The sequence below is a fragment of the Rissa tridactyla genome, chromosome 2 (assembly GCF_028500815.1).
Source record: "Rissa tridactyla isolate bRisTri1 chromosome 2, bRisTri1.patW.cur.20221130, whole genome shotgun sequence".
NCBI lineage: Eukaryota > Metazoa > Chordata > Aves > Charadriiformes > Laridae > Rissa > Rissa tridactyla.
Genome location: NC_071467.1, coordinates 538,819 through 559,756, shown reverse-complemented (window position 1 = coordinate 559,756; position 20,938 = coordinate 538,819). Strand labels below are relative to the sequence as shown.

Below are 20,938 nucleotides of genomic sequence, written 5' to 3'. Positions count from 1 at the left end.
CAGGTGGGGTCTCGCCAGAGCGGAGCAGAGGGGCAGAATCCCCCCGCCTCGCCCCGCTGCCCACGCTTCTTTAGATGCAGCCCAGGATGCGGTTGGCTTTCCGGGCTGCAAGTGCGCGTTGCCGGCTGACGTTGAGCTTGTCGTCCACCAAAGTGTTCCACCTGCCTCTCGGGGGGCGTCTCTGCAGGGTTATGGGAAATTACAGCTGGTTTGTATCACCCGAAACAGTGACCGTCGTCTCCAAAGGGATGAGGCTGCCAGAAGCATAAAGCTATTTCTCAGTGCCTGAAACACTCCATTCTTAACTATTTATTTTCTGTCTAAAGGTGTATTTTGAATCGGGGGAAGGGGGGGGCTGCTTTAGCTTAACACACCAGGTGCGATTTGTGTTAAGCTGCTTTGTTGGCATAAAAAAGGGTGTACGGTCACGGCTTGCCTTCTATCGAAGGAAGATCTTTGGAAGCGTATTGGAAATGCACCTGGGTTGAAGCTGGGAGAGGGAAAGGTGTTGGGGGAGGTTTTATGGATTGGATATCGTCTTTGGCACATCCAGTATAATGCTCGTGGTAAACGTCTTTTTATTGCCCAGCTGCGAACAGACCGTCTCAAATCTTCTCAGATTGACTCGGCGTAGCTCAAAAAGTCTGCCCGAAAGTCTACGGAATACAATCAAACGCCATCTCCGCTGTCAGATAATAACGCGTGTCTGGGTAATTTGCCGACAGTTTCTAGCACTGTGTCGTGGTTTTGGCCAAACGGGCCAATGGCCGGTGACAGATGCTCCCCCCCAACCTCTCGTACACGGAGAGGAGGAGGAGAGAGAAACGGATTTACGAGTTTAGAAGAAACTGAGCTATTTTAATGAAATATTAATAATAAAATAATAAGGAAAATAATGGAATAGATACAGTCTATACAAAACCGTATTGAGCTCCCGGGATGATGTCACCGCGCTGGGGAGGTCCCAGACTGGGCTCAGCGGTGGCTGGGAACTGGATTCCACAGGTGGAGTCAGGAAGCCACGGATCGGGATCAAAGGCAGATGAACAGACGGGGGTCCTCCTCAGACGTCAGCCACCGAAGGAAGAGAATCATCGGATCATCGAATCCTCGTGGTTGGAAAGGACCTTTGAGATCATCGAGCCCAACCAAACAACCTACAGTCTCTGTCACTGGAGCATGCCCTGAAGCGCCAAATCTAGACGTTTCTTAAACACCTCCAGGGATGGTGACTCAACCCCCTCCCTGGGCAGGCTGTCCCAGTGCCTGACCGCTCTTTCAGTAAAGTCATTCTTCCTAATATCTAACCTAAACCTCCCCTGCCGCGGCTTCAGCCCATTTCCTCTGGGCCTAGAGGGAAGCAGAGAGTTGGCCCTTTGATCCCCCAGCTTTATATAGAGCAGATGGGATGGAATACCCCTGGTTTGGGTCGCCTGTCCTGTCCGCTCCTCCCTGCAGGTGGGACCCCTCTACGCCCCTCCGCTTCCCACCCTCCAACGGGGCAAATAACAGAATTCGCTGACCTGGGTTGTTGCAGCAATAAGTAGAAGCAAGAGCCTCTCTGCGTACCATCCCTTGGCACGATCTGTCTCATCGCCCTGAACGAACCGTTTTCGACCCTGATCAGGGTGATCAGGCCCAGTCAGCATGGGTTTGTGAAGGGCAGGTGGTGCCTATCAAACCTAATATCCTTCTATGATAAGGTGACCCACTTAGTGGATGAGGGAAAAGCCGTGGATGTTATCTACTTGGAGTTTTGCAAAGCGCTTGACACTGTTTCCCACAGCATTCTCCTGGAGAAACTGGCTGCTCATGGCCTGGACAGGTGTACTCTTTGCTGGGTAAAAAACTGTCTGGATGGCCGTGCCCAGAGAGTGGTGGTAAATGGAGTTCAATCCAGTTGGTGTCCGGTCACATGTGGTGTCCCCCAGGGCTCGGTGCTGGGGCCGGTTCTCTTTAATATCTTTATCAATGATCTGGATGAAGGGATCGAATGCACCCTCAGTAAGTTTGCAGATGACACTAAACTGGGCGGGCGTGTTGATCTGCTTGAGGGTAGGTTGGCTCTGCAGAGGGATCTGGACAGGCTGGACCGATGGGCTGAGAGCAATGGTATGAGGTTCAACAAGGCCGAGTGCCGGGTCCTGCACTTGGGTCACAACAACCCCATGCAGCGCTACAGGATTGGGGCAGAGTGGCTCGAAAGCAGCCCGGCAGAAAAGGACCTGGGGGTGTTTGTGGACAGCCGGCTGAATATGAGCCAGCAGTGTGGCCAGGTGGCCAAGAAGGCCAACAGCATCCTAGCCTGTATCAGGAATAGTGTGGTGAGCCGGACTAGGGAAGTGATCATCCCCCTGTACTCGGCACTGGTGAGGCCCCACCTCGAGTACTGCGTTCAGTTTTGGGCCCCTCGCTACAACATTGAGGTGTTGGAGCGTGTCCAGAGAAGGGCTACAAAGCTGGTGAGGGGTCTGGAGGACAAACCTTATGAAGAACGACTGAGGGAGCTGGGGTTGTTTAGCCTGGAGAAGAGGAGGCTGAGGGGAGACCTTATCACCCTCTGCAACTACCTGAAAGGAGGTTGTAGAGAGATGGGGGCTGACCTCCCTGGTGACAAGTGATAGGACGAGGGGAAACGGGTTCACGTTATGTCAGGGGAGGTTTAGATTGGATATTAGGAAACATTTTTTCACTGAAAGGGTTATTAAACATTGGAATAGGCTGCCCAGGGAGGTGGTGGATTCACCATCCCTGGAGGTGTTTAAAAAAAGGGTAGATGGGGCACTTGGGGACATGGTTTAGAAGTGGCTTTTGTCAGGGTAGGCTAAAGGTTGGACTCGATGATCTTAAAGGTCTCTTCCAGCCTCAACAATTCTATGATTCTATGATTCTATGACCCAACGCGCTGTTAATTTCAGCGGGTTGGAAGAGGCCTAGCTGAGAAACTAAAATGCTGAACGGAAAGTTGGTTCCGTTTCACCCCAAAGCGGGACACGCTGGCAGCAAAGGATGGAAAGCAGATAAACGGAACTCTGGATATGAAAATATTTATTCTTCCTCGTCAGCAGCTCCTTCAGCAGAAAGGGGACAGTGCTCCCGAGGGGCTGGGGGTCCGTGAGCGGGGACGTCGCTTCCCTGGAGCGCGGGGGGACCTCACCCGTTCAGGTTTGGCTAATCTGCCCTTCTCTGCTCTGAGTTTGACATACTTTGGGTGGGTTTTTTTATTCGTTTTAGGGTGTATTTTTTTCTTCTGAAAAAAAACAGAAGTCCCTTGTCTTCTTCTGGGTATTTCGTGGGCCTCTGGAGATTTTTTAATTCATTTTCTTTTTTTTAAAAAAAAAAAAAAGGCAAGCAAGCTACAGGTGAAACAAGTGTCTGAACTGACCGTGAGCTTTAGGGAAGACGTTAACGCTCTCTTGGCCTCCTGCCTTTCTGGCTTTTGGAGCTAAGGGTCGAGTTGCAGCGCGATTTCTTTGTCTTTCTCGTTACTTCCTGGACAAAGATGTGCAAAAAGAGCAAGTCTTCTCATTCCTGGGAAGATAAAGCCCGAGGCTCCCTTCTCCCTTCTGGAGAAAGAAGGAGTCTCCTTTGGCTCCGACGCCGATAGCTCCTGCTGGCTGAAGGGCTCCAGAGTGGAGGTTGAAGGTGCGTCTCTGGACTTGGTTCTGCTCCTCTGTTATTCTCAGCCGCTTTGTCAGGTCGTTAACCATCTGAAAATTACTTCTGCTGCTGCTGATTGGTTTTTTCCCCTGTTTTAGCGTGAGGTGACATTTATTGGAGCATATGAAGACAACCCCTGCGGGCGTTGTTGTGTAGACGGAATAAGTCGCAGCGAGGCCTTGGATTTTGGGTTCAGTTTTGTGCTCTACTTCAAGCAGCTTATTCTCACACATCATTTTCCTCTTCTCTAAACCACGCTCTCTCCTGCAAGTCTGGTGTAGAAGCGATGCTTTGAAGCCCTCACTGTGCAGCGTGGCGGTCACAGGGATTCCTCGAGGGCTGCGGTGGCTGGAAGAACCTGCGGCTCGGACACTTGGGTTTTCCGAAAGCAATTCTTTGAGACTGGGCCCCTCGAGGGCTGCAGCAGCTGGAAGAACCTGCGGCTCGGACACTTGGGTTTTCTGAAAGCAAAGGCCAAAGGTGACCGGCGAGTGCCACAAACCTTCTCAGAGCTGGGCCACCAAGGTGTTGGCTCAGGCTCTTGGACAGCTCGGGCTCTCCCCATCCCATCTCAACATCGTCACTCCCCCGGTTTAAGCATCGGTCACTTAAAACCTTCTCTGACTTCTCTGTGCTGGTGTTTGGGAAGCGGTTGGAAGGTGGCTTCTTGCTCTGCGGCACCGTCAGCAGTTTCTTACCGGTGCTGAGGCTTCGCAGGTTGGCTGGATATCTTGATATCATCGAATCCTCATGGTTGGAAAGGACCTTTGAGATCATCGAGTCCAACCAAACAACCTACAGTCTCTGCCACTACAATATCGACAGGTAGCGCGGAACCGAAATGCTTAATTTACCGACGGCGACTGTTGGTTTTCTCACATGAGAAGTTTTGCGTTAAAAGTGGGACTGTTAGTGTCTTTTCTGTTTCTGACTGCTTTTATCTTCTCCTATTTCAAAGTCGGAAAGTCATCAGAAGCCACCGCGGGAGAAGGGATAGGAACCCCAGCGGCATCCGCTTGGACTCCGTCCCTTCAGCTGGAGGCCGTTGCCTTTCCAGAGGTACCGTGAAGCAGAGAACGGTTATTAATTACACTAAAATTTGAGCAGGTTACTGACCTAGAATTTCTGTAGTTTCTTTTGGCTTCCGTTCTGCTTTCTTAGCTTCTGAAGCAGTGACTCATCGAAGCCAAATGTTTTCTTCTGGGCTTTTTAACTTGGAACTGGTTAGATTTTAAACCGACAGTTGCCATTAAAGCGGGCTCTGGCGGTGTCAGGTACCGGGCAACGTTTGACTGACTGTAACGTTCCTTCCCACCTCCGGCTCTGGCGGCGTCTTTCGGTAATTCCTCGTCTCTCGCGACCTGCCTGCGGCTCTGGGGGGAGAGTGGTTTAGCGTAAGCTCAGGTGTGGTAGCGCGCTTGTCTTTACAGTCTGAAAACAGCTGAGGAAGACAAGTTTGGGGCTTCTTTTTATCTGTGTACCTCTGCTGTAGGCGTGGAATGGTACATAACGGATTTCTGCGGAGCTGAGAAGCCCCGGGAAAGCGCTGCCGCGATTACTGACGGTACGAGCGCGACAGAATCAGCCTGGACACCGGGCGGAGAAACCAAGGCATCGCTTTCGATGGAGACATTGCCTCCTGGTTTGGGAATATTTGCCCCAACAAGTTCTTTCGTAGGGAGGAAGGAGATCTCTGTCCCCTCTGCCTGCGGCTTTCCCGATGCCCCCGAGCGAAGCGCGGGGCAGGAAGGTGAGCGGGGGCTGGGGGTGGGGGGGTGTTCTGTCACTACCCCGTGATTCATCGGCTCCGCTCGAGTCCGGCGGGAGCCCCGGCGTATCCGTAAGTTTAATTTCAAACAGATTGTTGAAAGCAGCAAGCTAGCCGCGGCGTCTGCACCTGTTTTTATGGGTTTTCTCCGGCTCTCCTTCAGGGATTGCCTTCGCTCTGGCTCGGCTGCCGTGGGACGCCGAGAGCTCTTCCTCCCCGCCAGACCCTGCTCGCGAGGCCCCGACGCTTTTACAAGGCCCCGGTTGCTAACAGAATTCAAAAGTTAAAATTTCTCCTGACAAACATAAATCTAAACAGACACAAGGACTTGGCCTTCTGCAGTAGAATTCCTCCTCACCAGAAGTAGTTTACCGTATGCAAACCCCCCCGTAAATCATACCAAATAATTTTGACCCGTGTAGCTTGCTTTATGGTTTCAGGGTTCCAAAAGCAACATATATATTATCGTTTGACACCGACCTAAGGGGATAGAGTTTACGTTAGAACATTTGTTGAAAAGATTGAATCCATCAGCGTTAGGTGAGAGAAAAGCTGAGCTAGGACATAACGAAGCCAACTAGGTGATATCCAAGTTTAGTCACCGTGCTCAGAAAAGCCTCGTTAACAGAAGCCCTCCCACCTTCGGGGAGTCAGTGCTGGGGTTAAAAGCTGCTTAAAATCGCCTGGGAGATGAGTAACCGCGTGGCTTTTAGTCCGAGGCTTAGAATTAGGCAGAACTTCGCAGCCCTGTTTCTCTCTTCACCTTTTCTCAATAGCTCCGAGAGCCGCGACTGTTGCGTTCTGCATATCTGTTCTGCGCGTCTGTCCTGGCGCGGAAAGAATGAGGCCCAGTCTATACGGAAAAGACGTAAAAATCTGTAAGACGATCTTCTGCGAAATTGTTGGCCTGTTTTGGGGGGTGGGGTTTTTTTGGGGGGGTTTTTTTTTTTTTTTTGGTCTGTGTTTTACACCGCGCTTTATGAGTCCGTAAGACCTTGTGTCCTGTTTCCGCAGCCTGGCCAAGCGGGGCGAGGTGTTTTGGAGCAGGAGGGGACGTGGGCTCCTGAGCCGGAACGGGAATTCCTGAGCTGCTTTTTGAGCTGCGGTTTACTGTACCCTGCACATTTTGACCGAGTTTTAACTTTTTGTTTTCTAGACACAGGTCAGTTTATAGGGGAACTTGCCCTTTCCCTCTGAATTAGCACCCGGGAGGGATCCGAGGTACCTCGGAGACCCGTTGGCTTTGTCCCGGAGAGCCGTGCCGGTTAGGGCAGTAATGGGAAGCAACGTGTTCCTTCTCATGTGCGTTTTTTTAACAGCGTCTTCGCTAGGAATCGTAGAATCATGGAATCATTGGAATCGTAGAATCACAGAAGGGTTAGAGTCGGAAGAGACATTAAAGATCATCCGGTTCCAACTCCCTGCCCATGGCAGGACGTCTTCAACGAGCCCAGGTCGCTCAGAGCCCCGTCCAACCTGGCCTGGGATGTTTGCAGGGATGGGGCATCTCCCACCTCGCTGGGCGACCTGGGCCAGGGACTCACCACCCTCAGCCTAAAACATTTCTTCCTTAGATCTCGTCTAAATCTAGATTGTAGCATGGGAAGGGATGGCTCCCGTGGAGGCCGAGCTGGAGGAGTAGGGCATTTAGGAGAACCAGGAGGCTAAAACCCGGTACCCGGAGACGTGGTGAGCCGAGAGGCAGGGACCGTGCCCGTGCTGCCCGCCCGGCTCTGCCCGCCCCGCGACGCCTGAGCTCCGGCAGTCCCAGATCCCTGGCGTTGGTCACCGTGCCGCGTGCCTGCAGTTTTGGTTCTTCGGGGCAAATCCCACGTGGAGTAGGTTACCGTGCAATAAATCCAAGGCTTTTTCCGCAAACCAGATTTTCTTCTGCGGTGAAAAGCTGCTCCCAGGAAGCGTCCTCGCCTTTACGCGCCCTGCTCCTGCCCCAGGCTGCGCGGGAGCAAGGAGGAACCCGACTAGGATGGTCCCATCCACGGTAACAGGACAGGGGCAGCTGGCAGAGAGCGTCATCCTGCCCGAAACCGTATGAAACTCTAGGAAATCGGGTCAGGCAGTCAGCTTTCTGCACCTCTGGGCGGTTTAGTCACCGTGCAAAGCCGTCCTGCTGCCGCTCGGAGAGGGTTGGATGTTTTCTCTGCTTCTTACGGGGAAAAAAAAGGAAGGAATACTCCACTGCCGGCAAACAAATGCGACCGTGTCGTCGCTGTCTGCAGCCGGGGTGGCCAAACCTCGTTACCCAAAGAGTCTTCTGGAGGCAGTAGTGATCTATATTCTCTTGTGAACCAGGTCCGCCTGCTGGAATCGGAACTGGATGAAGGAGCATCTCGTCCTCAGGGGCCTCGTCCCCGCGCAGCTGAGCGGCCGTGGATGTCTGGCTGCGTCGGAAGAGCCTTTTCCTTTGTGCGCTGCCTGGGGTCGGGCAGCTGGGCAGCATCTGCCTATTCCTGCGTCCTCCTCCGTCGTCTTCTGCCTGTTATTAACTGCCCGTTTCCTACCGAAAGAGGTGGCATTGGGATTAATTACGGCGCCGCGGCCGAGAACCTGCATCAGGCAGTTTTGTGGGGGCCCTGCTTCTCCAGCTCACCCGTACCCGTCTGCAAATAACGACTTCACGATTTTACTTTTGCCGCCGAGTTTCTTTTTCCGAATACGTTGAGAATGCAGCGAGCAGAGCGAAGTAGTGACATGCTGCTGGTTCGGATTTGGGAAAGAGACATCACTGTCAGGGCTGTGCTTTCTCGTGGAGCTGCAGTAAATCTCGCAGCGCAGCAGCGTCGGGGCAGGGGGGGGGTTTGGGCAGCAGAGGCTCCCCGGGCACGGGGAGGGGGGAGAATCGCAGGAGCGGGCAGCGGGGAACGCTTCTGCTTGCAGGGGTCTTTTCTAGCAGCTGTGTTCTGTTAATGGGGTTTCCATCGTCCCGTTTCCCCGTGTGCTGCAGAAATCTAAGGAAACAATTACCCCCGGCTTCAGCCCCGCCAGAGCCCCCCGTTCCTGGGTTGTGCGTGAAGGAAGAACCATCTGTTCCCACAAATGGTCCCCAGCCTTGCTTTTGGAGCGAGGCGGTGGAGGCGATGGTGACAGGCCGCCCAATCTGCCGCTCGTTTGGGCTCCGGTAGTACCAAACTTCAGGCTTGCCTTCCCGCAGGTGTGCTGTCGGCGTCCTCAGCTGGAGCATCTGCCACTTCAAACGGGAGGTGGCAAGAGCTTTTGCCGCGGGAGGGAAACGGGGCTCCTGGAACTCGCTCGCCGCGGTTTTATGGCAAGAAGTCTGCGTGCGCGTCATGAAATTTTTCCCGAAGGCCAGAAAGGGGAAGGAGACCTGCGTGCGTGGCCCTGGCCGCTGGCAGGCGAGGCGACGGCGCTGCTCGGAGGCAGGGCCGGGTGTCTGCCGGGGGCTTTGGGGCAGCCCTAATTGCAAGCGCGCCATTCCTCGGCTTTGAGTTGCGTTGGCTGAACTCCTGGCTCTTCCAGCCTCGCGCTGGGGCTGTGGTCCGTGCTTTTATGACCTCTAAATTGGACAATTGTAATGTTGTTGTTTTACGGCCTTCCTGTGCAAAGGTTGCGCGGGCTCCAGCTGGTGGGAGATCGGGGCCAAAACGCCGACTCTCCTCCCGTGGCCTCCACATGTCGGGCTGGTCCTGGGAGACCGGGGCTGGCTCCGAGTCAAACATCAGCTTGATCTTAAAATTGCTTTGATGGCTTATAATGCCGAGTATAATGTGGGATCTGCGTGTTTTATCTCCGCTGCTGCTTTTTTATGAGCTTAGTCACTGCTTGAGATCATCTGAAGTCGGTTTTATTGGTCATTCCAAACCATAGGTTAAAGACCTGTGGAGTGCTCGTTTTTCAGCGCAGTGATCTAAACCTGAAATTAATTACCACCGTCGGCTGACACACTGATGTTAAAATAACTCAACCCAACTGGCATCTCTTAACCCTGCGTTGTAGCGTAAGCTGCTTTCTAGCAGGTTTGTGGATCCGGTCTGGAACAGGATTTTATCCTTTTCTCTGCCGGCTCTTCTCTCGGGTGCCAGCACGGGCTGGCATCTTCCCAGGGACGGACCCGCTTTCGGGAGCGGGTTCACACCATCTCTCCGGTTGCCACTTGCACAGCGCCTCGTATTCCACAAGAGGAGTCGCTCGTGGAGAAGGACCTCACCTGGAGTACTGCGTCCAGCTCTGGAGTCCTCAGCGCAGGAGAGACACGGAGGTGTCGGAGCGGGGCCGGAGGAGGCCCCGGAGATGGCGGGAGGGCTGGAGCCCCTCTGCTGGGAGGACAGGCTGAGAGAGCTGGGGGGGTTCAGCCTGGAGAAGAGAAGGCTCCGGGGAGACCTTCCAGCCCCTTCCAGGCCCTCAAGGGGCTCCGGGAAAGCTGGGGAGGGACTCTGGAGCAGGGAGGGGAGCCACGGGACGAGGGGGGAGGGTTTTAAACCAAAAGAGGGGAGATTGAGATGAGATCTGAGGCAGGAATTCTTTGCTGTGAGGGTGGTGAGCCCCTGGCCCAGGTTGCCCAGAGAGCTGGTGGATGCCCCATCCCTGGAAACATTCCAGGCCAGGTTGGACGGGGCTTGGAGTGACCTGATCTAGTGGAAGATGTCCCTGCCCGTGGCAGAGGGTGACACTGGGTGGCCTTTAAGGTCCCTTCCCACCCAAACCATTCCCTGATTCTATGATTTAATTCTGTTACGTCTGAGCGCAGGGCACGTTCAGGAGGATGGCCGTGGGCAGTTTGGTGTCAGGCAGCAGAGAGGAATGCTTTGAACGGCTCCGGGCTAATCCCGGCAGCCGTCCTCCTGTCTTCACTGTCGTGGATAGGCGGAGCCAAAGAACGGACACCGTGTGCCGTTCCCTGACCGGCTTCTTGGCTTCAACGTGTGTCTTGGTGAGAGGGAGGAGAAGGTGCCCCAGGGGACGATTCAGTGGCAATGCCAGCCTGGGCGCGGGAGCGATGGAAACGGAATGCTTTGAGAAAGCGAAGAGATCAGCAGCGCTCTGAGCCTGCCGTCCAAAATCACGGTCAGCTGCAGTAACGGATCATAGAACCATAGGGTTGGAAGGGCCCACTGGAGATCATCCAGCCCAACCCCCTGCCAGAGCAGGGGCACCCAGAGCAGGTTGGATGCGTCCAGGCGGGTTTGGGATGTCTCCGGAGACGGAGACTCCACCACCTCTCTGGGCAGCCTGTGCCAGTGCTCCGCCACCCTCAAAGTAAAGTTCCTCCTCATGTTTAGGTGGAACTTCCCACGCTCAAGTTTGTGCCCGTTACCCCTTGTCCTGTCCCCGGGCACTACTGAGAAGAGCCTGGCCCCATCCTCCTGACACCCCCCCTTGAAGTATTTATAAGTGTTGATAAGGTCCCCCCTCAGCCGTCTTTTTTTCCAGGCTGAAGACACCCAAATCCCTCAGCCTTTCTCCATCAGAGAGGTGTTCCATCCCCTCATCACCTTGGTAGCCCTTTGCTGTCCCCTCCCCAGCAGTTCCCTGTCCCTCTTGACCCGGGGAGCCCAGAACTGGACCCAGCACTCCAGCTGTGGCCTCCCCAAGGCAGAGCAGAGGGGGAGGATGACCTCCCTCCACCTGCTGGCCACGCTCTTCTTGATGCCCCCCAGGATGCCATTGGCCTCCTTGGCCACGAGGGCACATTGCTGGCTCATGGTCATCCCGTTGTCCCCCAGGACTCCCAGGTCTCTTCCCACCGAGCTGCTCTCCAGCGGGTCACCCCCAACCTGTCCTGGTGCGGGGGGTTGTCCCTCCCCAGGGGCAGCACCCTGCACTTGCCCTTGTTGAATTTCATAAGGTTCCTCTTTGCCCAGATCTCCAGCCTGTCCAGGTCTCTCTGGATGGCGGCACGGCCTTCCGGTGTGTCAGCCACCCCCCCAGCTTTGTGTCATCTGTGGGCACCAACCGAATGCGAAACCGGGCAAGGAGATAAGCGGCAAAGACGGAGCAATCACTTTTATTTGGAAGGTCAGACTTTTCCTCAAAGCCGAGGTCCTCTTCCTCTCTCCCCGTGTTGCTGAAAAGCAACCAAAACGTGTGGCTTTGTGCCTGGCTCGTTAGGCCGCCGCTCTTAGGGCACCGACTGTGAACACGAAGCCGGGATCTCTCCCTGCTCCGCACCGGCTTTGCTCTTGGAAGCGACCGAGTCTCAGAACTTAAACTTTTTCGCCGTATCTTGGCCATTAGGCGTTTTGAAAACCGCTTTTCTCTCGGGCGCGCTGGCAGCACCGCCGCTCCCGGCTCTTGTGCTCGGTGGGGGCGGAGGGGCTGGGGTACAGACCGGCGGGGTCTGGGGGGGGCCGGTGCCGCTCTGCTGCTGGCGAGCCCTGCTTCTCCTCTGTCCGCCGCTGCTCGCCGCCGGCCGCGCGGAAATGAAGCGCTGCCTTCTCCTGTGGGCTCACGCTGGTGATAAAAAGGAAGCGAAAGCAGCACCCATGCCCTTTTGGTGGCTGGGTTTGGTTCGCCGTCCCTGTTTAGTCAGCAGGATGTGGACAGTCTCTCCTGGTGGGGGCGGTCATTAATATTCCGTGCTCCTGAGCTATTTCCAGCCTCTAAAGTAAGAGCCGTTTACAGCTCTTTCCCTCTTTCCCCAAGAGTCGATCCCCCCGCAAAGGTTATACCTGCTGGAGATTAAAGATGGAGAGCACTGGAGCCGGGATTCAAACTAGCTTTTTCGTTTGGTAGCTGATGCCGTGCGAACGAAGACGCAGGTGCCTCCCTCCGAGCGGACAACTGGTATTCCAGGGGCTGAACCTCTGCTCGGAGCCTGCACATCCATCGGGACCTGCCTCCGTCGCCTGCCTTGCCCCGAGCTCTGCCTCTGACCCGTTCCCCGGGGAGGTACCGTTCCTCCAGGCAGCTGAACCCTGCCCTTCGGAGCTCGCCCGCGTCCTCCCACGCGTCTTCCTCCGGGCGGCGGGGACGGCAGCACGGTCCCTGCAGCCCAAGTATTGATCTCCGAACACTAGCTGAAACCTTCCTGTCAGCCAAGAAGAGGGATTTGGGTCTTTTTAAGGCTGGAAAAAAGACGGCTGAAGGGGGATCTTATCAACGCTGATAAATACTTCAAGGGGGGGTGTCAGGAGGATGGGGCCAGGCTCTTCTCAGTGGTGCCCGGGGACAGGACAAGAGGTAACGGGCACAAACTTGACCATGGGAAGCTCCATCTCAACGTGAGGAGGAACTTCTCTCCTTTGAGGGCGGCAGAGCCCTGGCACAGGCTGCCCAGGGAGGTGGGGGAGTCTCCGTCTCCGGAGACATCCCAAACCCTGCCTGGACGCATCCAACCTGCTCTGGGTGCCCCTGCTCTGGCGGGGGGGGGGTGGGACCGGGTGGTCTCCCGAGGTCCCTTCCCAGCCCCGCCAGTCTGTGATTCTGTGACAGTTCGCAAGACGCCCCAGGAAAGGTCCGAGTCGGGGTTTAACTGCAGACAGGATTTATACAGGTGTAAGGACTGGAAAATCATCAAGGTCCCGATGTCCCAACGCCGGTTCTGAGGGAGCTGTTGGCAAAGGGCCGGAGGGAAGGAGCGAGGCAGACACGTAGCGCTGCTCTCCCGGAGCCACCTCCCGGCCCCAGCGCCTGGGTTAAGGGCTTCCCGAGGTACAGGTGATGCCCTGGGATTTAATAGCCCTCAGTAGATTTGTTTTTCCTTTGTGTGATTTTTTTTTTTCCTTTTTTTTTTTTTTTTGTCCGATGGCTCCCGGGATCCGGCGGCGGAGGTCTGCATCTTAATTACGCGGTGTCTGGAGAACCGTGTCCCTTTGTTTGTGCAGAATCTGCCAGCTGCTGACTTCAGCTGATAGCCCGAGCCTCAAATCAGAAGGGGGAGAGGGAACAGTTGCCGCCTGTTCGCCTCCGCTTTGTCTTTTGACTTCGCTGCGCCGGGTCGGGGCTTCACAGAACCTCCCGTTTATCCTGGCGCCCCCGTCTCCGAGCGGCCCCGCTCCGCTCAGGGCTGCAGGTTTCTGCTGCTTCGTGTTTTTCTGGGTCATTTTCATCCGCCCCGACTATTGCCCTCGCTCATTTTTACAGCCGTACCCAGCGTAGAGTTACCCGGCTTTCTGCCCTTTTTTGGGATCATCCGTGGGCGTGCGTCGAAGAGCCCCCGGTGACGGGGTTCGGTGCTGCTCCCGCGGGCGAAAGCCACCCTCGCTTGGTCTGATCTTGGTGGGTTTGCTCGATGAAAATCCCGTTTTCTTTTCCACACGCTCTTGTCTGAAGTACTAGAACATCCGTGCGCCGCGTGACGAAGGAATCTGCTGCGATGCCACTTCTAAATAAATCCTGAAGGGCCTCGTGGCAGGAGATAAAAATACTGTAGGACAGGGGAAAAAAAACAAGAAACCCTCAACTACAAACTCTGCGGGCATCGAGCGTGTTCGTACGCGGTGACGGATCGCATGCCGCAGATGAAAATGACGTCTTTTCTAGCGTGGGTCTCTACGGTTCAAACCCCCCCAAGTCAGGAGTTTCAAAAACTTGAATTGCCGGGGGTTTGGGGGTTGTTTTTTTTCTGCGCACGCTCTCGGCGAGAGCGCGGGCGGCGCGCGGCTTCAGGCTCCTCTGCAGCCGAGCAGGGGACTTGGCCGTCAGAGAGAATGAGAGAAGACAGCTCTCTCCTCTGGTTACCTGCTTCTAAAAGCCTGGTTTTGAGAAAAATGCCAAGCAGCGGCACAGCCCCGATGAGAGCGCGACAGCTTGCAAGGCTGCATTTTCTTTAAATTGCAAAATACCGGATAAAACCCGGTCATTTATTTCCAAAATTGCTAGCTGGGAAGTCAAGCGCGGCTTTTACCCAGAGTTAATTTTATCTGAAAGGAGAGTAACGACCATTTTCCTGAGTGTATACTGGTAATTAAAGCTCTTTGGAAAGGCTGTTTTTCAAGCGGGATGGACGTTTCTCCTGAGGACCCTTGTACAGCCGCGGTGATAAATGAGCGTCTCTCCTGGCTGCGGGAGATAACGAATGTCATTCTCCGCCTGGCAGAAGCGCGCGGCCGTCCCGAGCCCCTGGGAATGGCCCCAGTCTCAAACTGGGGGGCGGGGGGTGGGGGGAGACCGGGTTTTCTCTAGGTTGGAAAAACACACGTTTCGTTGGGGTTTCTGCCTGCGGAGCCCCTGCTCCCCCACCCTCCAGGATCCAGCCGCAATGGACACGTGCCGCGTGGTCTGGATGGAGGAGCACGGGGGACCGGGGCCAGGCAGCCGGTCCCAGGCACTCTGCGCAATAAAAAGGGGGGTCCCTCGTCTTCGCTTTCGAGAGGGACGTCCCTTCTCCAGCCCATAAACCTTCTTCTCAGGTTGCCGGACTTCGTTCCCCGGGTTCGGAGCTGCCCCGGGCGAGGGAGGGCTGGTCCCCCAGGAGCCGCCGTTTAAGAGAGGCAGGTGCGGAGCCGGGGTCCTGTTTACGCCGTCCTGTAAAATATTGTATCAACAAAACGCTTCAAAGATCTTCGAATAACTCCCGAAATGAAAGGTTTGAAACCGGCCCTTGTAAACTCTTCACCGGCATTTAATTGCCTCATAAAACAGTATGCTAAAGAAAGTATTAAAGGGTGTTTTTTGCGGCTCTCAGATCGGTTTAACCCTTCGGGGACCTTGTGTCCAGCTGTTTCTCTCCCGCTGCCTAATGAGCAGTTACCACCTCCTTTCTTTGCCTTTCATGAGACATCGCTGGCTCTGATCCACCAGACCTCGACCTCTCCGCGCGGCTCAGGTGCGGCAGGGGCCGGGGGCCGGTGCCGGGAGGACGGCTCCATCTCTGCCTCTCCCCCCGCCACCACCCCTGGGGTTTGGGCAGCGGGCGCCGGGTTGCGGCTCTCCCCTTCCCAACGCCTGCGCCCGGCAATTCCTCGCCGCGCTTTTCTGTCCCCGAGGCGAATCTCGGAACCGTGTTCAGCTGGTCTGTGCCGGGCAAAGCTCGGCTAATTTACAGATCTCCCCAAATCCCCGCTGGGGCCCGGAGCAGCCATCCTCCCCGTGCGTAATTGGCAGCTGGGGCCCGGGGAACGACGGTGCAGCTGAGATAACGGGCAGCTGGACCCCTCCATGCGAGGGCAGCCCCGTCGCCCACCCCCGCGGCCTCTCGCCTCCCCGCCCTGCCTTGCCGACACTCTGGATTTGCTGCCGAAAGCTCCGACCGCTCCTCGCCCTAGCCGAAACCCTTGGTTGCCAGCTGAGCCCTTGCCGCGGGCAAGCGGGGGTGGGCATCCCCTCCACGGGGCAAACGCTTTCTGTAACTCGGACATTTTGGATGCGTCCGCAAGCGTTAGCCCGTTTGGAGAAAATCAGAGTGATTTCATGTGAGTTTTCCCTCTCTGAGCGTCTGTCGCTCACCCTTTTGCTCCGCCGAGGGCTCATCTTGCCCTTGTACCGTACTCGAGCCTCCGGCCACCCCACTCTGCCGAGCACCACCATCCTCCTCCTCCTCCTCCTCCTCCTGAAGTCCAAGGGCAGCTTGGACCAGCCTCACCTGGATTGTCACCGCCGGTTCAAAACCCTCCGGAGGGGAAAGTCTCGGCATTAAAATCTAAAAGGGGAAATTGTAGCTTGAGCAGTCAAGATCCCACAAAAGTGGTGTGTGTCGGGGGGGAACCGTTCCCTAAAAAAAGCTTGAAATGGCTGGTTTGCTTGCAGGGGGCCTCTGGCGACGAGGTCGTATCAGAGCTGCAGTCGCACAAAGGTATGACTTAAACCATGTCGCCGGCGAGCTCCTTGGGGCTATGACTTAAACCATGTCGCTGGCGAGCTCCTTGGGGCTCTGGTAGCCTTAAGAATCAGGGAAAGTGTTACGGGTTTATTGCTAATTCCTCCGTTGTGTTCACAGAACGCGCAAACCCGTCATTGCTCTTTTCATTCCTATGCATAGAAAAGCCAAATACGATGGAGTTCTAAAAAAGCGTCTCTAGAGTTTGGGAACTGGCGCTGCGGGGAGAAAAATGGGAGGGGTGGGCGCTGCGCGGCTCCTCGGCGCGGTGGTCGCGCAGCCCGCGACCGTCCCGACGCGGCCCAGCTCTCTGCCTGGCCGCGGGCTTCGCTCCTCCGTGGCTTTCCCCCCCTTTCCCCCCCGCCTTCTTGTCTCTAGAGAAGCCGATTTATAACCGGCCCCGCGTGCACCTGGGCCAGATCAAGGAGATTGAGCTCGGTCACCGGGGGCCTTTCCACAGGGGCACAGTAATGGCTCGTAGCAGATGTGAACTGCTCGTTCTCCCCGGGTAAGGCTCTGTGTTACTGCCCACGTGTGAATAGCTGCCGGTTCTGGAGCCGCGCAAGCTGAAATGACGGCAAAGCAAAGTTAATGAACGCAATTTCACCCGCGCGCCCCAGGAGGTTGTAAATGAGCCGGTATCCGGAGATGTCGGCAAATCCCCTGCTGCAGTTTTCCAGCTTGCCCCGCGCTTTATTCGCTCCGCCTGAGAGGCTGCGGGTCGGTTTGTTGGTTGGGTTTTGTTGTTTTGTTTTGTTTTTTTTTTTAACTCAGATGGCTTTTTCTTCTCCTGCAGCGAGAACGAAGCGTTGTGGAGGGAAGTGGCCAGCTTGAGGCAGAAGCACGCTCAGCAGCAGAAAGTTGTCAATAAGGTAAATCCTGGTTTTCTGGACAGAGAGATCGGGACGCTCTCGTGTTCGCCTGTGCGGTGATGTCGTGACCAGGCTGGGATCGATGGGATGCAGCGGCGTTAATTCTATTTAGGAAGAATTTTGCACGCTGCGTTTTCTCCCTCTTAACCGTGACGTGCTGGAAATCCGGCGGGGAGAGGCCAAATTCGGGCTGGCGGTGCTGCAGCGCAGAGTGGGCTTTTACCCTCGGCCCTCACCCTTGTGCTCAGAGCTGCCGTCAGCCCTCTGCCCTGTCCCCCCGTGCCCGGCTCTGGCTCCGCTCCCAGCGCGGGGACCGAGTGGTCCTGCGGCTGCTTCTGTCTCCGCGCCGATCCAAGGCCTGTGCGCGCCCTAACAGCTTCTCCTCTTTTTTCTCCTCACAGCTTATCCAGTTTTTGATTTCATTGGTGCAATCCAACCGTATTCTTGGGGTGAAGAGGAAGATGTAAGTCTGCATTTCTACATCCCGATAAAGATTCCCTGTCTGAGAGAATAAAGAGAGGATCAGCAGAGTGGGTCCCCCAGGTCTCTGTCTTCTCTAGCAGCCTTGCCAGCGGGGTAGGACTGGGCATCGTGTGAGCCTTCCAGTACTTGCTCCAGCCAAAACCACCTAACCCTGCTACGCAGCCGATGCCGAGGAGGGTTTGCCATCCAGGCCGCATAAGCCCGCGCAGATCCCCCGTTACAGCTCCCCACCGCCCTGTGTGAAACCGCTGCCGCGCCAAAGCAGCGCACACGGGGAGGGCTGGGGTCTGGCGCTGCCGCCAAAGTTCTGTCTCACACCGAAAAGGAAAAGCTGGACCATCCAGCCCGGCCTCTCGCCGTCGCAGGCTTCTGTGACGCCTTCGCAGCCTGTCCTCAAACGGGCTGCGGATTATTTTGCCCCTTGCTAGTTGTGCTGGATGACCATTCAGTACCTAAGTACCGTAAGCGATTTAAGAACAATCCCAGGCTAATTTGTTTTGGCCGGTTAATAGTTACTTGGTTTCGCCCCAGGATTGTGCCGTACCACGGTCACTTTTCCCTCCTTCGCTTGTACAGACGGTTCTGCTGTTGGCTCTCGTCTGACCCTCCCCTAAGCTGAACGGGCCCCGCTCTTCCACTCTCCTCCTGCGAGGTGGGCTCCTCACCCACCTGATTTTTCGCGGGTGTTCACGTACGAACTGGCAGCCGCTCTCCTGTCTGTCTGCTCCTGCCCCAACCCTGTCCCGTGCTGCCTGTCGAACTGCAAGGCTGTCCCTTTGTGTTTGAACCCTGCCCAGCGGCACCATATGGCAGACAACACCGCAGCGGGCTTGATTATTATTAATGAAGATAGTGGTTTATACGGTGATAATGTCCAAGGCATGCTGAAATGATTTATCTCGGAAGGAGAAAGAGGTTTCTCCACAGTACTCGAGTACGTGAAAAGGGCCGCAGACGTGGTCGTGTCACAGCTGACCACAAGTAATCCATCTTTGGAGCAGTTGGCCATGGAGGAGTGAAGCCAAGCAGAGCGGTGACAATACAGGCCTGCAGAAGGAGGCGACCGGGGTCTATAAAGAAATCCTCGGAGGCCTGAGCTTTTACATTTCTGCTCAATAGAGTGGCAAAATGTAGCCCAGGGGCTGGTCACGGGGGCTCGGCGTGTTCCTCAGTGTCATGGGGCTGGCCTGCTCCGCTGGCCTGACACAGCCACCGCCCCCCCCACGACCGTGGCCACTTGCCCCTTCAGGGCTCCCAGACCTGGGGACAAGGGGTGGGATGGCCCCTGGGGTGGGCGCAGGTCCCCATTTCTGGGGTTGGGGCTCTGCCGGGGAGAAGGGGTGCCCGAGAGCCGGTGCCGGCAGGGCGGTAACTCCTGTGGTGGTCGGGAATCTTTTGCAGCCCCCTGATGTTGAACGACAGCAGTTCAGCACATTCCATGCCGAAATACAGTCGCCAGTACTCCTTGGAGCACGTCCACGGCTCATCCCCGTACGCAGTAAGTACGCCTGGCCTTGGAGAGGGGGACAAGGACGCAGCTTCGTGGGGAGGGACCCGTTTTAGGCTCTTCCCCAGCTGGTCTTGCCTTTGTACAACCGTTCGCTCACAACCCCTTTGTTTCGTTTGGCAAAGTATTTTAAGGTGGCAGCTGCGTTCTGGCTTAGCCAAGGGGGGAGAGAGCTGTTGGCTGGTAATTCTCCGCGATGGTTGGGATGGGGCCGAGGATTTGGCTTGCAGAGCAAGCGAGGAGCTATCTGAATTCCACTGAAAGCAGAGATGGGTGGAAGCGGTGCCTTCTTGCTTTGCTTACATCTGCTCGCTTGGTCCACGCTGGCGGTTTCGTCACAAACAAAACGCACCCGGTGTCGATCCCTGCTCAACGTTCGCTCGTATCGCCTAATTAACGCGTGGCCGCGGACGATCAGCAATATTCCCTCCCAAGAAGACTGCTCGCCATCAGGGAAGGTGGTGTGGGTCAGAGCCTGGCTGAGACACGGACCTGGCGTAGCAGAGCCCCGAGCGATGGGAGCTGACTGGGGTCCGTGGAGGTAGGGAGCGAGGTGGGAAGAGCACAAAGCCAACCAGTGCTCGTGCGCAGAGTCGTCCCCGGTGTGGGTGAGACTGTTGAGACGAGAGAGCGAGGCGGTAGCTTTCGAGGTGAAGGGATCTCCTGCAAGACGTCGTCAGCGTAGAGTCCAGGAGAAAGGAGCTCGTGGTTGGGCGTGGATGTCGATGTTCAGACCTTGGCCTCGTTGGGGTGGGTGCATGCCGTGCCTGCCTAGCTCCGGGCTGCACCTCGCCCGGGTGCCTGACGCCGTGTTCTAGGAGGAGTCTCTAAATAAACGTATGCTCCGGACTCGCCTCCAAATTGCTGCTGGATCCCACTGAATCCTGAGGTTTTGTCTGTGCTCTCCCGTCCTTCCCGATGTGCCGCTTCCCCTGACTGTTCAGTGTCCAGCCAACGCGAGGACTCTCTTCCAAACCCGTTAGGGCTGGCCCCGAACCCCCTTTCAGATGGGCTGCAGACTTGCTCTTGCGCGCGTCGAGTCTGCTCGGCCTCGTGAGCGGCGGAGGGGAGCGGGGGTCGCTTGCGCTGCTATTTCCCTTTCAGCCTGATAGCTGCACTGTGCCCGCACGCAAACCCCGTTGTCATGACACTGCACGATGCTTTCGGTGCCGAGAACTGCCCCGTCTTGGTGCCGGGCAGGTCCTAACCTGCGAGCTCCGACTTCCCAGGAAGACTGGGGGGCTCATCCCGTGTCCCCGGAGCTGGAAAGCCGCCTCCGTGGCACTGCTGAGGGTGAGCTGCCCGGCTCGGCACTTACGGCTGATGGGAGAGGTGCGCCACTTGGTCACTGTGTTGCTTTAAATCGTCTCAGGCCTGTGTAAATCCACTAAATTTCACGTCTTGACCCAGTTGTTTTCCTTCGAGATGCTCTGCTTGACCCGGTTCCTACCAGTGTGTGCCCTGGGGAACTGCACCCCTTAAATTCGGGGCGTCTCTCTTGGTCTGCGCCTGCTGCTTGCCTGGCACAGGAAAACCAGCCATTATTTGGTGGCCAAAGCTGTTGCTTGAATCAAGATTCTTCTTCATACTGATCCTCTGGCGACGCGGTCGTCCAGGAGCAAGGCTTTACAGCTGGGAACACAGCTGAGCTTTCGTACCGGCTGTTTGGAGCGAAATAAAAGCTGTCCCCAATTCCGAGGTATGATCCTGCCCGTGCTGCCGCAGGGACGTCCTTTTGGGAACGGCGGATTCAAGCCGCTGGCCCCTGCCGTCGAGCCGCCCTGGTGTGCCAAGGTGATCCCGGTGAATTTTTTAGCAGAGAACCGAAATAGCTAAGCCCCATTGAAGAGCTCTCCTGCAGTCGGACCACCCTCTGTGGCAGCTCTCTGTTCCCCTTCCAGCTCCCCTCTAATCCT

At 56.1% G+C, this 20,938-nt stretch overlaps 2 protein-coding genes across 6 annotated transcripts in view; one reads left to right on the top strand and one right to left on the bottom strand.

Moving 5' to 3' along the window:
* LOC128904854 (uncharacterized) overlaps positions 1-20,938 on the bottom strand; it is a 216,756-nt gene that overhangs the window by 47,656 nt on the left and 148,162 nt on the right. The window lies entirely within an intron of this gene.
* Positions 1-20,938, top strand: part of HSF1 (heat shock transcription factor 1) — an 81,263-nt gene that overhangs the window by 40,377 nt on the left and 19,948 nt on the right. For all 5 annotated transcript variants that reach the window (XM_054189718.1, XM_054189717.1, XM_054189716.1 and 2 more), the window contains exons 5-7: positions 16,957-17,032; positions 17,434-17,495; positions 18,917-19,013. In XM_054189718.1, coding sequence (XP_054045693.1) covers positions 16,957-17,032; positions 17,434-17,495; positions 18,917-19,013 — 235 coding nt within the window. The remainder of the gene's footprint in view (positions 1-16,956; positions 17,033-17,433; positions 17,496-18,916; positions 19,014-20,938) is intronic.